The sequence below is a fragment of the Dasypus novemcinctus genome, chromosome 26 (assembly GCF_030445035.2).
Source record: "Dasypus novemcinctus isolate mDasNov1 chromosome 26, mDasNov1.1.hap2, whole genome shotgun sequence".
Taxonomy (NCBI): domain Eukaryota; kingdom Metazoa; phylum Chordata; class Mammalia; order Cingulata; family Dasypodidae; genus Dasypus; species Dasypus novemcinctus.
Genome location: NC_080698.1, coordinates 26,774,220 through 26,789,144, shown reverse-complemented (window position 1 = coordinate 26,789,144; position 14,925 = coordinate 26,774,220). Strand labels below are relative to the sequence as shown.

General features: G+C 41.3%; 1 protein-coding gene across 17 annotated transcripts in view; it reads left to right on the top strand.

Moving 5' to 3' along the window:
• Positions 1-14,925, top strand: part of MAGI1 (membrane associated guanylate kinase, WW and PDZ domain containing 1) — a 683,941-nt gene that overhangs the window by 422,809 nt on the left and 246,207 nt on the right. For all 17 annotated transcript variants that reach the window (XM_058288880.2, XM_058288885.2, XM_058288884.2 and 14 more), the window contains exon 2: positions 154-270. In XM_058288880.2, coding sequence (XP_058144863.1) covers positions 154-270 — 117 coding nt within the window. The remainder of the gene's footprint in view (positions 1-153; positions 271-14,925) is intronic.

Here is a 14,925-nt window from a genome sequence, read left to right as displayed (position 1 = left end):
CCTGCAGAGGAAAACCTAAAGTAAGTCTTGCTAATAACCCAGGGCAGTTGACTGGCTTTGCTTCATGTGGCTTCCCGCACACTGCAATCAGGCTGATCTGTATCTAGGAAGCCCTATTGTTGACGTGCTTTGTTTGTTTTATATTTCCTGCAGGAGGCAGGCTGAACAAGGACCTGCGACATTTTCTCAATCAGCGGTTCCAGAAAGGGTCTCCTGATCATGAGCTCCAGCAGACCATAAGGGATAACCTTTACCGCCATGCTGTGCCTTGTAAGTAGCCTGTCTTGGGCGTCTCACTGTGGGTGGGTATGTACGAGAAGCCCAGGGGAGAAGGATGGATTCAACAGCTGGTTCTGGAACGCTTGGCGGCTTACCTACTCAGTGACTGGATAAATCAAGAGACTCATAATCGACAGTGAGACATAGAGCCCAACTTCATGGCGAATTATTAATACATGAGCTTTTGAGCTTGCTTGGGTTTCAGTCCCACCTCTGCCCTTACTAGTTTGCAATGCCAGACAAATTATTTATCCTTTGTAAGGCTCAATTTTCACATCAGTAAAAAGGACATTGTAATGATATAACCTCATAGACCTATATGAGGAGTAGATGAGCTGAGACACATTGGTGTTTTGTAAAGGACTGGCACTGTGTAAGCCTCCAGAGATGTTGACCTTCATCATTACTAATGAAGAGTATGAAACCAAAGGCCTCATCCTGCCATCTTGTCTGGAGACACCAATCCCCAATGGCCTTCCACAAAGGGAAAGGCTGGGCAAACTTCCCTTTTTCTGCCTGTTCAGCTAACTTTCATCAGGTTCATAGATTAGTATTGCTTCTTTAATTTTGCTTAAAGATATGTTTCCACTGGTTAAGCTACCCAAAGCCCCAGAATGATTAGATTGGACCAGTTTTGAGGAAGCAAGGCATAGAACTTATAGGAACTCTGAAAGCAGAATTTTTGTGTTGAAGGGAAGGAAGGAGGAAGGGTCATTAATCCTCTTTTTATCTATCATCTTCTAATGTCTCTTCCTTTATTCCTCCATGCAAGAGAGCCTTGATCCTAGGTAAAAGCTATAGGTAGGCAAATCAGCAGCTAAATTGCAATGAAATATTAATCTATGTTTCTATACAGATCATTGTGAGGTGGGAATCCTGGTTAACATTAAGTTATTTAATTTAATTCAAAATAAGAAGAAAGAATGATTGTTCCTCACCACCACCACTGCCCCCAGATGGCTCTCTTGTCTGTTTGCTCATTTTCTGCTTGTTCCCCCCACACACTGTCTTCTTGTTTTTGCTTATTGTCTGCTCGTTGTCTGCTTGTTGTTTGTCTTCTTTAGGAGGCACCAGGAAATGAATAGGGACCTCCCATGTGGGAGGCAGGCACTCAACTGCTTGAGCCACATCTGCTCCCTAGTTATGATTTTATTAGTAGTTTTCTTTTCTTCTTTCCATTACCCAGTCTATCAACATTTGAAATATTTCTTTAGAACTAGTTTTTTTAACCATTAAAAGAAAGGAGTTCCCTTGCTTATAGCTGGTTTCATTTTTTTAAAAATCAGTATTTTACAAGTGATGTGCTAGAGTGCTAATGTTTCCTGATACTACTGCAAAAGAACTAATCTAAGGCATGTCACATATTTACAGTAACTTAAACTGTAAGTACAAGATGGGGCCTTTAGAGCTCAGATTCTAGAGGGACCCCTTGCCCCCATTTTTCTAATTAATAAAATTGAGTCTCAGAGAGAAGAGGTTTACTGCAAGTAACTTAGAATAGTGCCCAAGGCTGCATATTTTTGCTGTGTGGCTGAATTTGTGCTCCTCTGCTCTTTTAGTTTTTCAGCATTGGAGGTAAAAGTTACAATCCTTCTAATAATTCCTTGCATTTGGATTAATAATAATTCCTAATTCTTATCACTTGGGCAGGGCAAGAATTAACATTCTATTTTTTAGATCAAGAAACCGAGGCACTAAGGGAAGCCAATAAAAACAAGGCTAAAGGAAAGTGGCTGTGGCTCAATCAGTTGGGCTCCCATCTACCATATGGGAGGCCCTGGGTTCACGTCCTGGGGCCTCCTTGTGAAGGCAGACTCACCCGCACACTGCGGAGAGCTGCTGGCCGGGGCGCTGCGGGGGACCTCCATCCCCCAAGCACTGTGGAGAGCCAACTCAGCAAGGTGACGCAACAAGAAGGGAGACAAGTAAAAACACAGAAGAGTGTGCAGCGAATGGACACAGAGAGCAGACAGCAAGCAAGCTGCAAGGGGGGAGGGGAAATAAATAAAAATAAATACAGACACAGAAGAACGCACAGCGAATGGACACAGAGCAGACAGCAAGCAAGCCACAAAGGGGAGTGGATTTAAAAAAACAACAAGGTTAAAGATGACAGTGGCTTCAGGTCTTGTGAGTCCTTCCTGCCCCTGCCATGCTGTCATGATCTACTCTTATAGTAACCCTTTGAAGCTGGGATTTTAACATCCATTTTACAGATGAGGAAACAGAATCTCGGGAAAATCAAGTAACTGACAAGTGTCAGATCCAGGTCTCTTTGACTCTTAAGCCATCTAGAACTATTTCTGTAGCTGCCTCAGAAGTTACAGTAGAGCAGGTTGAATGCAATTTTGCAGAATTCGGTAATTGCAGAATCATGATTGTTCTCTGTGTAATTTTTCCCCTACTTAGATTCCAATTTAAGAAATGGGGAATGAAGCAGATGAGCACACCATTTCTTGACGCATCTGTGGTGTTGCCATGGTTACATTTCGGAATGCTTTCTCGTTTATTTTTTCCTCTGATTTATTGGACCTGACTGTGAGCTAAATGACTAGATTTTAAGCTTACCACTATGTAGGAGTCAGGGCAAAAATGACCTAAGTCATGTAAAAGCGGTGGAAAATTGTGTTTTGTCTTCGCTTGTTTAAAGCCCTCAGTATTGATGTTTCATTTCTATGAAATGAGTAAATCAGGAATTTGGAAGGGGGAAATAGTCTCACTGCTGAAAGAGAAACAGGTAGCATTTCATTTTATATTTCCTTCATAAAATTTGAAGGAAATTCAGAAGAGGTCTGTTTCCTAGTCTGGTGCCTTTGAACGCGAAGGGACCAGGGGTGGTGCAGGATTCTGCCACGTTTGGTTATGTTTTGGCCTGTATGGCTTTTAAAGCAGAGCTTTGGACCAACCTGTTGTGCTAATGAATTACGTAGCCTTGAATTTGGAGAATGGATCCTCCTGATTATATCTTAACTGTGCCACAGGGAAGTAAGCGCATGTAATCTGTATATTCCAGAACTTCCTGCTGCTGCTGTGTCAGTGACTTCAGTATTTTGAGAAGGATGACTTCATGAGCAGGTGCTTGTGAGCAGAAGGCGACTTCTTTTCCTATACATTTTTTTAAGATTTATTCAACTATATCACTCATATATAAACATACATAAACAATAAATGTTTAGTAATATTTGTGAACTTACAAAAAAACATACATAGCATCATACAGGGCTCTCATGCCTAATCCTACCACTGATACCTTACATTGTAGTGAAACATTTTTAACTAATGATTTAAGAGCATCCTCAAAATATTACTACTAACCAAAGTATCTTACGTTTGGTGTATTTTCCCCATAACCCACCCAATTATTATTTTTATATTATTTATACGTGAACATACAAAAACAGTAGGTTTATAGTAAAAGTTGTGAACTTACAAAGTAACATACATAACATCATACAGGGGTCCCCCTACATCTTGCATTATTTTGAGGCATTTGTTACAAATTATAAAATAATATTGTGAAAATCTTACTACTAAGCATAGTCCTTACCTTACATTTGGTGTATTTTCCCCCCATCCTACCCTATTATTATTTGTTAAGTATATTTTTATGACAGAAGCTGTAAACTTACAAAACAATCATGCACATGTGCAGAATCTCCATACAACACCCCTCTATCAACACACCACACCGTGATGGAACATTTGTTACAGATTATGAGATAATATCATCAGACTATTACCGCTAACCATGGTCCATAGCATACATTTGGCATGCGTTTCCCATACTCCCCCATTAGCAACATAGTACATCTTTGACATAGATGCATGAATATTACATTATTACTGTTAACCACAGTCCATAGGTCACTCCAGTTGTATTTTTCCCTGTTTCTCCATATCTCTCCTTCCCTGCAGTAGTGATGTTCATTTGCTCTAGCTCACAAAGGACACTCTTGGATTTGTACCATCAACCATAATTCTCATCCACCTGTGGTTTTACCGTGTTATTCAGTCCCTAGATTATTCTCTAACTTTCTGTCAATTGGTATTTACATCCCTATTGTACCCTTTTCAGGCACATTGCCATTTACAAACCAGCTGTTACTCAACTACAATGTGTTACCATCCACTCTATGCATTTCCACACTTTTACAGTAAAGTTAATTAAAACTTCTACATACATTAAACATCAGTAGTCCATCTCAGTCTTCCTCTTGTCTCCCTTAAGAATCTACCAGCTATCACCAGATCTTAAAGATGTTTTTCTATATTTTTTTCTAGAAGCTTTATGGTTCTTGCTTTTATATTTAGGTTTTTGATCCATTTTGAGTTAATTTTTGTATAAGATGTAAGATAGGGGTCTTCTTTCCTTCTTTTGGCTATGGATATCCAATTCTCCCAGCACCATGTGTTGAATGGAAAGTTCTGCCCAATCTGGGTGGGTTTTGATAGGCTAGTCAAAAATCATTTGACTAGAGATGTGAGGGTCTGTTTCTGAACCATCAGTTCAGTTCCATTGGTCTATGTGTCTGTCCTTATGCTAGTATTATGCTGTTCTTGCCACTGTAGCAAGGTAATATGATTTAAAGTCTGGAAGTGAGGGTCCTCCAACTTTGGTTTTCCTTTTTAAGATGTTTCTGGCTATTCAGAACCCCTTACCATTCCAAATAATAATCATGTTTTCTGTTTATTTTTAAAATGCTGGTCAAATTTTTATCGGGATTGCATTGGAAATGTCTATCAATTTGAATAGAATTGACATCTTAATGATATTTAGTCTTCCAATGTGTGAGCATGGAATATTCTTACAATTATTTAGGTCTTCTTTAATTTCTTTTAACAATGAGTTGTAGTTTTCTGAATACATGTACTTTACATGTAAGTTTATTCCTAAATATTTGGGCTTTATCTGTCATATTTTATTTTCACCACTCTTTTAGTTACTTGTACTGATATCATCTTTATTTCTAGACATTCTTCCAAGCCTCTCTTTTCTGTCTTTTTTTCCAGGTTGTAACATAGCCTTTAGTATTTCCTGCAAAGCTGATCTCTTGGTTACAAACTCTCTCAGTTTCTGTTTATTTGTGAATATTCTAAATTTGTCCTCGTTTTTGAAAGGCAATCTTGCCAGATATAAGTTTCTTGGCTGGAAGTTTTTCTCTTGCAGTTTCTTAAATATATCATACCACTGTTTTCTTGCCTCCATGGTTTCTGATGAGAAATTGGCACTTAATCTTAATGGGTATCCCTTATATGTCATGCATTTCTTTTCTCTTGCTGCTCTCAGAATTCTCTTTTTGCCTTTGGCATTTGACATCCTGATTAGTCTGTCTTGGAATTGGTCTATTCGGATTTATTTGGATGGGAGTATGTTGTGCTTCTTGAACATGGATATTTATTTACTTCAATAGGGTTGGGGAATTTTCTACCATTATTTCTTCAAATATTCCTTCTGCCCCTTTTTCTTTCTCTTCTCCTTCTGGGACACCCATGACATGTATGTTTCCATGTCTCTTGCTGTTGTTTAGTTCTCTGAGACCTTGTTCAATTTTTTCTATTCTTCATCTCTTCTTTGGTATGTTTGCTTTCAGAAGCCATTTTTTTAAGCTCTCCGATCCTTTCTTCTGCCTCCTCAAATCTGCTGTTATATGATTCCAGTGTATTTTTTATTTCATTTTTATTCCCATAAGATCTGCTATTTTTTATGTATGCTTTCACATTCTTCTTTGGGCTCATCCAATGTTTTCTTAAAATCCTTAATCTCTTTAGCCATCTTATTGAATTTATTAAGGAGATTTGTTTGACCATCTATGATTAGTTGTCTCAACTCCTTTATGTCATCTGGAGGCTTATCTTTTTCCTTTAACTGGGCCATATCTTCCTGTAATTTTTGTTGGTGTCTTGACTTGTTGTGTCTTACTGGATGTATTTATTCTGTGTGCAGTTTTTCTCTTTAGTTTATAGCTTTCTTGCCCTCTCTCCCTTGCTGGTTGCGTAGTATGAACGAAGGTTGTAGCTGGTGCTATAACCTTTGGAGGCTCAAGCTGCCCTCATTGCCCCAGGGACTGATACAGTTTCTGCCAACTTATTCCTTTGCCAGGGGTAGGGACAGAGACACAGCCATGTGTAATAATCCAAGCCATGCAGGCATAGACTTTAGTTGCCCAAAGAGACTAATGAAGCTTCGTGCCCCTTTCTCCCCTGCCTGGGGCAGGGATGGAGCTGCAGGTGTGGGCAGCAATCTATACTGTGTAGGTCCAAAATGACCTCAGTTGCCCTGGTAGGCTTCCGACTATTCAGTCTGTGGCAGCTGGATGTACCTGCAGTTACCCAGAGAGGCTGGCGCATGGCCTTCCAGCTTCCTCCCTGTTAGAGGTGGGGCTGAAGCATAGGCTAGGGCTGTAGGCCAATTTAGATGAAAGAAACGGGTCCCTACTATTACTGTGATTTTCAGTCAGCCTGGCTTCCCCTCATGCTGGGGGTGGAGATAAAATGGCATCTACCAGCCTCTTTCTGACTTGGACAGGTTCAAATTTCAGCTGTTCTTAGTCTTATACTTTAGTCCGTCAAATTGACTAATCAGTAGCTGAAATCGGTGGCCAACCGTCTCTTCCCTTCCTGTTTTTGGGAAATGAAGCTTCCAGCTCCAGCTACAGAATAGCTCCTGAGGCACCTTGTGCTGCCAGAGTAGGATAATCACTGGCTTCTGTGGTGTGGCCTGTATTTTCCCGGAGAGGCTGGTGTAGGTCCCACCAGTTTCCTCTCTGCCGAAGGTGGGGCTGGGGCTTATGCTAGAGCTGCAATCTGATCTGGATGGAAAGAAGCCAGTCACTACCAGCTCTGGGATTTTCAGTCTGCCCCGTTTCCCCTTGTGCCAAGGGTGGAGAAGATGGCGGCTTCTGGCCTTTTTCTGACTTGGACAGGTTCAAACTTTAGCTGTTCTTAGGCTTATACTGTAGCCCACTGAATTTGAAACTGGTGTCCAATTGTCTCTTCCTCCCTGTTTTTGGAAAGTGAAGCTTGCAATTCCAGCCGTGGAATAGCCCCCAAGGTGGCTTGTGCCTCCAGTGGAGGATGGGCACTGGCCTCCGCAGTGTGGAGTGCTCTACTTATGAATCTTCTCTGCAGATGGGCAGTCTCCTGCTTCTGATCTTTCAATGATGTTACAGGATGCACTTCTGATCTAGAGCCCCCAAAAGTGCTTTAGGTAGCTCTGGGTGATTACTAACTGCCCTGTAGCAGGAGCTGACTCTAGGAGCTCTGTACTCTGTCGCCATCTTGCTGATTGTCCTCCCTTTTCCTATACATTTTAACAAGTGTGTGTGTCATTGGAAAAAAGAAAGCAAGCCCCTCCATTCTCCAGTTTTTGGTGTTGTCATGATGTAGGTACAGCCTTATGTGCAGCATAAGGGGTTTTACTGTTTAGGATTCGGTTTTATCCTCATTCCTTGAGTTAGACACCTTCAGACAATACCATCGCTACTTTCCAGGTAAGAAAACATAGCTACAAAACTTAACTTCCTCAAAGTCATACCACTTATAAATGCCACATTACTCATTCATCCAGGACTATTTTTATTTTTTGATCTTCTAATAACTTTACTGAGATCTAATTCACATACCATATAATTCACCCATTTAAAGTATTTATCCAGAGTTCTTTCTGCTAGTTATTATTTCTCACTCTCCTATTATTCTTCCTTTATTCAAAAACATATTATTTTCACAGTATGAGAAAGGTCATCTTAGTTGAAATTTGATTGTATTTATCATTGAAAATCACCACCAAAATCCACTGATGACAGAAAAGAGAACTAGATGGAGGATGAGTCAGAAATCCTAGTTTAAAGTATGAACACTGGTCTGCTAATTGTCTGGCCTGGCACAAGTCACTTAACCTCTTTGAGACATTTACTCTTTGGCAAAATGAAAATAGTAGTTACCTACCTCAGGCAGTGATTGTTTCACCAAAAACTCTCAGAACCTGGTGAGATGGGTGACATAAGAGGAAAACAGAGGCTCAGAGAGGTCAGATAGCTTGCCTAGGGCTGCACAGCTAGCAAGTGGTACCATCAGAGTTAAACCCTTTAGATGTAATTAGCAATAGCATAGTATTGTAAAAGTAGTAATATAGTTTTTAGAAATAGATCATTGAGGGTGAAAGAAAAATGAGAATCAGTTTCATTTGAAATTATAATTTTAAATCATGGTGTTTCATATCTTGGGGAGTGGGGGCAATGTAAAATGGACGACCTTAAAAATAAATATCTTCCCTCTGATATACCAGTAGTTCACAGGTATGAAATAATAGACTCTTTTTCTCTTAATATTATAAACTTTATTTTTTAAAAGACGTTTTAGATTACAGAAGAGTTTCATCAAAAGTATAAGTGATTCCCATACACTCCATGTCCCACCCCACACATTCCCTATTAACATCTTAGAGTTGTGTGGTACATTTGTTAAAATTGATGAATAAATATTGAAGCATTGCTCCTAACCAAGGTTTATAAATTACATTGTGATTTACGTTTAATTCCAATACCCTAAAAATGCCCTATGTTCCACCAATTATTCCCTTTCTCTCCCCTCAGAACCTCTGGTGAGCACTGTCTTTATAACAATGTTACATGTTCTTCCATTACTACAGTATTAGTAAGTTTACTTTGTCCATTGTTGCATTTCCCCTTACGTTTGTTCTTTTCTCAACCTTGAGGGTTTGGGGATGGTGATATCCGCTGTGCCTCAGATTGAGAGGGCTTAGATCTTAGCGGGCAAATGGAAAGAACTGTTTTGTCAGCAGTTGTAGATACTCTCTGTTTTCTGGAATGAGCGTTGTCCATCATCACCATTTTGTCAGTTATCCTGAGCAAGTCCGATGAGCTGGAGTGTAGGTATTGGCCACAACTCTGCTGAGATTCTGGGCTCAACCGGCATCTGAATAGAACAAAGATGTACATTTCTGTCACATATATGTAATGGGTATAGTGCTAATTATAGGCTCAAAAGGGGTAGAGGAATCATGTGTAAGGAAATTATAAATGAGTCAACTCTGTTACATTGGGGAAATAGGTTGTCATATATTTCAAGGTAAGGCCTACTGACAGGTTGCTGATTTCAAGGGGTTGTGTGCCTTGGCTTTTGTGTCCAGATGGCTCTAGAGCCCTTAGGAGCACCTCTGTTTGAGGATTTATTCACAATGGCAGTTAGTGAGATCTGCAATAGTAGACTTTTTTGTTCTTCTCCCCCTCCCCCGCCCTGCTGTTTTTGCTTTCTGTGTCCATTTGCTGTTTGATCTTCTGTGTCTATTTTTCTTTTTGTCTTCCTTTCTCATCTTTCTCTTCTAGGATTCACTGGGATTCCATCCCGGAGACCTCTGATGTGGAGAGAGGTTCCCTATCAATTGCACCACCTCAGCTCCTGATCTCTGCTGCACTTCACCTTGACTCTCCCCTTTGTCTCTCTTTTCTTGCATTATCATCTTGCTGTGTGACTCACTTGCACGGGCACTGGCTCACCACATGATCACTCAGCTCACCATGCGTGCGGTGGCTCACCACGCAGACCCGCTTTCTCTTCTCCCTTTTCACCAGGAGGCCCCAGGGATTGAACCAGGTCCTCCCCTATGGAGGGGGAGACCTTACCATGTGAGCCACATCCACTTGCCAGTAGACTCTTAATAAGTGCTCAATGATATTCGGCTTTTTAAAAATCATTGCATGATTCTCTCAGGCTTTCTAAATTTACCTTATTTTTCATTAGACGTCTTAGTGTATCTATTAGAATCCCTCTTTAAATAAATAAATTTGAAATGTATATAAACGGCATCTGTGTTGTTCCTTTCTCTCATTCCTCAGAACCATCTGGATAACATCCCTCTTCTTCACCTGAAATGCTATCCATGTTCCCTGCCCCACTTCAGGTATTCAGCCCCACTAACCTCATTCCACTCCCCAGACATACCGTGTGCCTTCTTATCACTGGGTTGCACGTTTCTTCTCCGTATGTTCCTACTTTTCCCCAGTTTTCAGTCTTTCAAGTTTTAGCCTAGATGTCATATCGTCTGTGAATGCTTCCGTGGCTCCTGCTGCCTGTTTAAGTTGGAGTTTCCTGAGATCAGGTTCTATATCTACCTCAGTTATCAGTCCACACCTAGCTTAGAGCCCGGAACAGAGAATGCAGGATAAATGTTGGTTGGATGAATGAACAACTGAAGAAAGCAAAAAGGATGCTTTTGCATTTTCCTTCTTTTATTTTTTTCATGGTTCCTTAGCTTTTGGAAGAAACAGTGGAATGACTTTTGCCATAGGACTTTCAGAATAAACAGTCAGCTCAGAGGAATGAGCTTTGAGCAGGGCTGTAGGTAGCTGGTAAGGATTTCACTGATCACTGGCCTAGTTATCCATTCCAAGAGGAAAAGTTAAGGCTCCAGTGAGCTTGTAGCTGCAGTGCCCATTCACAGCCCCCGCTAATTGCCGTGCAGTTATCACTGTACCTCCTGCATTGATAGCCTTCCTATTTTATGTCTTGTGCTAGCTGATGTGACAACATCTGAGATTCTTGCTTTGGGTTGGCTACTTTTCCTGAGAAGATAAATTCATTACCCGACAGGGCTTGCCTTTTACTATACTGCAGCTGTCAGAAGGAGATACAACTCATCTGGTATTACAGATTCTTTTGAATGCTGGCTGAAGCCCCTCCCACTCCTCCTCATTTATCTGGGCTCAATTCTAAGGAGCTCGTCTTTCCTTACAAGCAAGGGTCTTCTGAAAGAGGAGAGGTTATGTTGATATTTTGTTCTGTAGCTTAACCCTTTGTTGACCAAGGGCCTCCTTGATTCTCTCGGCATTGTTACAGGGATAAGAGACAACCTTCATTGACTTAATGTTGAGTTTACAAAGGGATTAAACATGTTTGATCTACAAGACAATTTAAATTTACTGTGGTAAACACAGGTGATCCTGAAGTCTGTATTTGTAGAGGTGCCGTATTCAAGCAGGCGTTTTAGCATCTGCTGATGGTTGGCATTGTTCATTATTTTGAGTGCAAATGTGCTATTAGGGACATAAGTTATCCTTGGGGCTGTTTGAACCTATTGGATTCTCTTAAGTGCAGTTGTTTCCATTACTGCTTGCCAGAATCAGTACATTCTGCCGTGGTCTTTAACAATTGGAGCTGATGGCATGAACTAGACCTGTTTATCAGCAAGAGGCCCGGATAAGAAACTGGCTGTTGGAGAATCGCTTCTCCCCTGGGATGTGCTTTCCTGTGCGCACATTGTGTTTGACAGTAGTGGAATGCTTCAGGTCGTGATGCGCACACGAGACCGTTACACAGGCTCATCACCTACAGGACACTAGATACTGTCTCCCAGTTGTTATTGCCTTTGGCCCGTAACCAAAGGTCACCGCTCTCTAAAATTAAAAGGATTGCCTTGGCCTTCACACAGCCTCATTAGTCTGTGGCAATTCTGTAACTAGTAACAATGATGACAGTGCTCCAACTTTGGGGCTGTTAACTGTTTGCCAGGCACTCTGTTGTGATCCTTATATATGTGTCATCTCCATCTCTGGCCTCATCAAGGACACATAGCTGTTAAGGATTTTAACTCAGGCCCATTGAACTCTTAAACCCTGACTCATTTCTCTTCAGTTTTAGTTGTTTGTTGCCTGCAGTGCCACCAATGTTTGTCTTCATCACTTCCCCATCCGTGCTCAACTCTTTCTCTCCTCTTCCCTTCTACTCAACACTGCTGTGTTTTCCCATATGCCCCTGACCAGTGAGAATCTCTCCACTGCGGGACCTCGGTGGTCTGGAGCCTTCGGGCCCCCCTTATGTTTGTTCATTCCTCAACCTTGAGGATTTGGGGATGGTGATGGCCTTTCTGCCTCGGGTTGAGAGCAGGCTTAGAGCAGGGCAGCTGGAAGGACTGTTTTGCTGGCTGTTGCAGATACTCTCTGTGTTTTGAGATGGGGGATGTCCAGCATAGTCTTTTTATCAGTTGTCCTGGGTGAGTCCAGTGAACTGGAGAGTAGGTGTTGGCTGCGTCTCTGCTGAGATTCAGGGCTCAGTCGGCATATGAACAGACCAGAGATTTAAGTTTCTGGGACACTTTCCTGCCCACGCTTTCCTTCTCCGTCAAAACTTGTTCTGCATTGGTTTCCTATTGGGACTGTCCTCTAGGAAGCCAAGAATTACAACAAAGGAGTGAAGGGTTCACAGTGAGATGTAGGATTCTTTGTCCAACATAATTTGTATATTTTCACAGATGACTTTTTAAAAGGGGTGCTGCTACAGAGACCTTACACATTGGATCTTCTGGCAACAAAGTAGATTTATGGGTAGGGACTGTTTTTATGCTTTTGCTTTATTTTTGTACTTTTTACAGTGCTTACGCCAGTGCTATAATCAGATAAAATACTTGATACAGTACTTGTGTCAAGGGGGTTTTCCTCTCTGCCTGCTGTATCACTTCTCATATATAGTTTTCTATTCCACCACGTATAATGTGAGATTCAGTTTGTGTTTGACACAGTAATCTAATAGTCTAGTGTGGAATTTGGGACCAAAATTAAAAATCATGAGATTAGGGAAAACTACTTTTTGTTTAGCTATAACCTGGAATTATAGTCTGAACTCAGAAAATTATAAAGAAATGTTCATTCACATGAGTGTCTGATGGGGCATTGAAAGGTGAGGGAGGCAGGATGGTTCTTTTGTTATTCTGAACATTCCCACTCATTGAAGAACTTTCTGCATCCCTGGCACCACCTGATAAATGCCAAGAGCACAAGACATCTTTATGACAACCCCAAATAAAACACCATCTCACATTTCCAAAGTGTCCCATAGGGAGCATTGAAAGCACTGACGTGGAATCTATGCTTACTTCTCCTTGCCAGGAGAGAAGAGTTAGCCCGTCAGTGAGTTTATGAGGTCCTGGACACTCCTGAATCAAACAATTGGTCTTCTCCTTGGGGCTCCGCCTGTGCTCAGGGAAGCAAGCATGCGCGTTCCTCCATGCTGTTTCATTGGGTCAGCACCCACAGGGAAGACCTGTGGTTTTCAGATGTGCCTGTGAATGGGTGGACAGGCTTAATTTTGGGGTGATTTGCTAACAAGTCCATGTTTACAGAGGTATAAACCATGCTCTCCAATGTAGTTTTTATCAGTAATAAAAATGACATTTTGATTGAGGGAATATCATATAATTGGTTTCAAAGCATTGTTTATTCTAGTCTATGTTAACTCCTGTTTACATGCTATCTTATTTTCCTTTTTATTTCATTTTCCTATCTTATGTTTTTTGTTTGGTTTGGTTTTGAGTGTACATGGTTTATTTGGGTCCTGCCTGACAGAGGAGTGGGAAGCTGATACAGAGAAGAAAAGCAACAGTGTAAATTATTAAGACAACTACTCCAATAGACAGCACAGGGGAAGCTCTAGAATTACTCCAGCAAAGGGGTGAATAGCCAGAGTGTTTATACTCCTGCACCGTGGATCACCAGGCACTAGGTTAAGGGCTGTGCCCTCTGGGATGTTAACTCCCAGGCACTTCCAGTCTGCCTATGCATGTGGGCAAGGTGGGTTCTGGCAACCCAAGGATAGTCCCCAACAAAATTTAGTTGCTGGCCCTTGGAAGTCAAGCAGGCATGTGTAGGTATAGAAGAGAATCTGAGGGGATAGGAGTCGGACAGCCGTAGTACCTGCTACATCAGATGAACAAAAGCCATTGGTATGTAAGCAGAAGAGGCCCTAGAGTAATAAGAGAGAAGATGCAAATAGAATACAACTGTACCTTTAAGGGCATCTTATGTATTTTATCTTTCCTTTTCCTTGGAGGCTGTCTAGACTGGTTTTTCTTTTTAAACTGCTTGATCCAATCTGGAATTCTAAAGTGTATGCTAGACAGGCAACTGTCAATTTAAAAAGGTTCACTCTGTGCCATTCAAGAGCCTCAGCATTTTACAGACATCATTTCATTAGTTCTCCCAAAAGGGTTTGTGTTAGGCATCACTGTCACCTCTTTTACATTTGAGGTAAAGGAGGAACAGAGTGGCCCAGTAACTCTCCTGATATCATGCCTTGAGATTTAAAAAAAAAAAGTAGTAATAATAAAAAGAACAGCAAGGTATGCTTGTTGATTATCCCCAATGCATCAAGAACTCCACTAGGCACTTATATCACTTCCTTTAATCCTCTATCTTTTGAGTGTAAACTATTATATCCTTCTTCCAGATGCAGAAAGTGAGACTTAGAGGCTCAAGATCATATGTTTCATTACAGAGTAGAATTTGAATAGAGTCTGATCGATTCCAAAGAGTTTATCTGAAACCGTTGCATTTTACCACCTCCTCTATTGTTAGCTGGTTTACTTTAGCACAATGGCATATGGAATGGCAAAGGGCCATTCCATAGCAACGTCATGCCACACTGAGGAGCTGAGTAAACTCGGACTGCCTTGCTGCCTATGTCTGTGTCAGGTGCTTGACAGGGTCAAGGTGAGTCTGGAGCACTCAGGTGTGATGGGTTTTTCAGGTATGGTGGACTTAGAAGCTGGCAGGCTCAACCACTCACTTTGTTGACTGGAGCTGGTTACCCAGCGTTTCTGAGACTCCATTTTCTCTTTAGCTCTGTTGAGGTTTA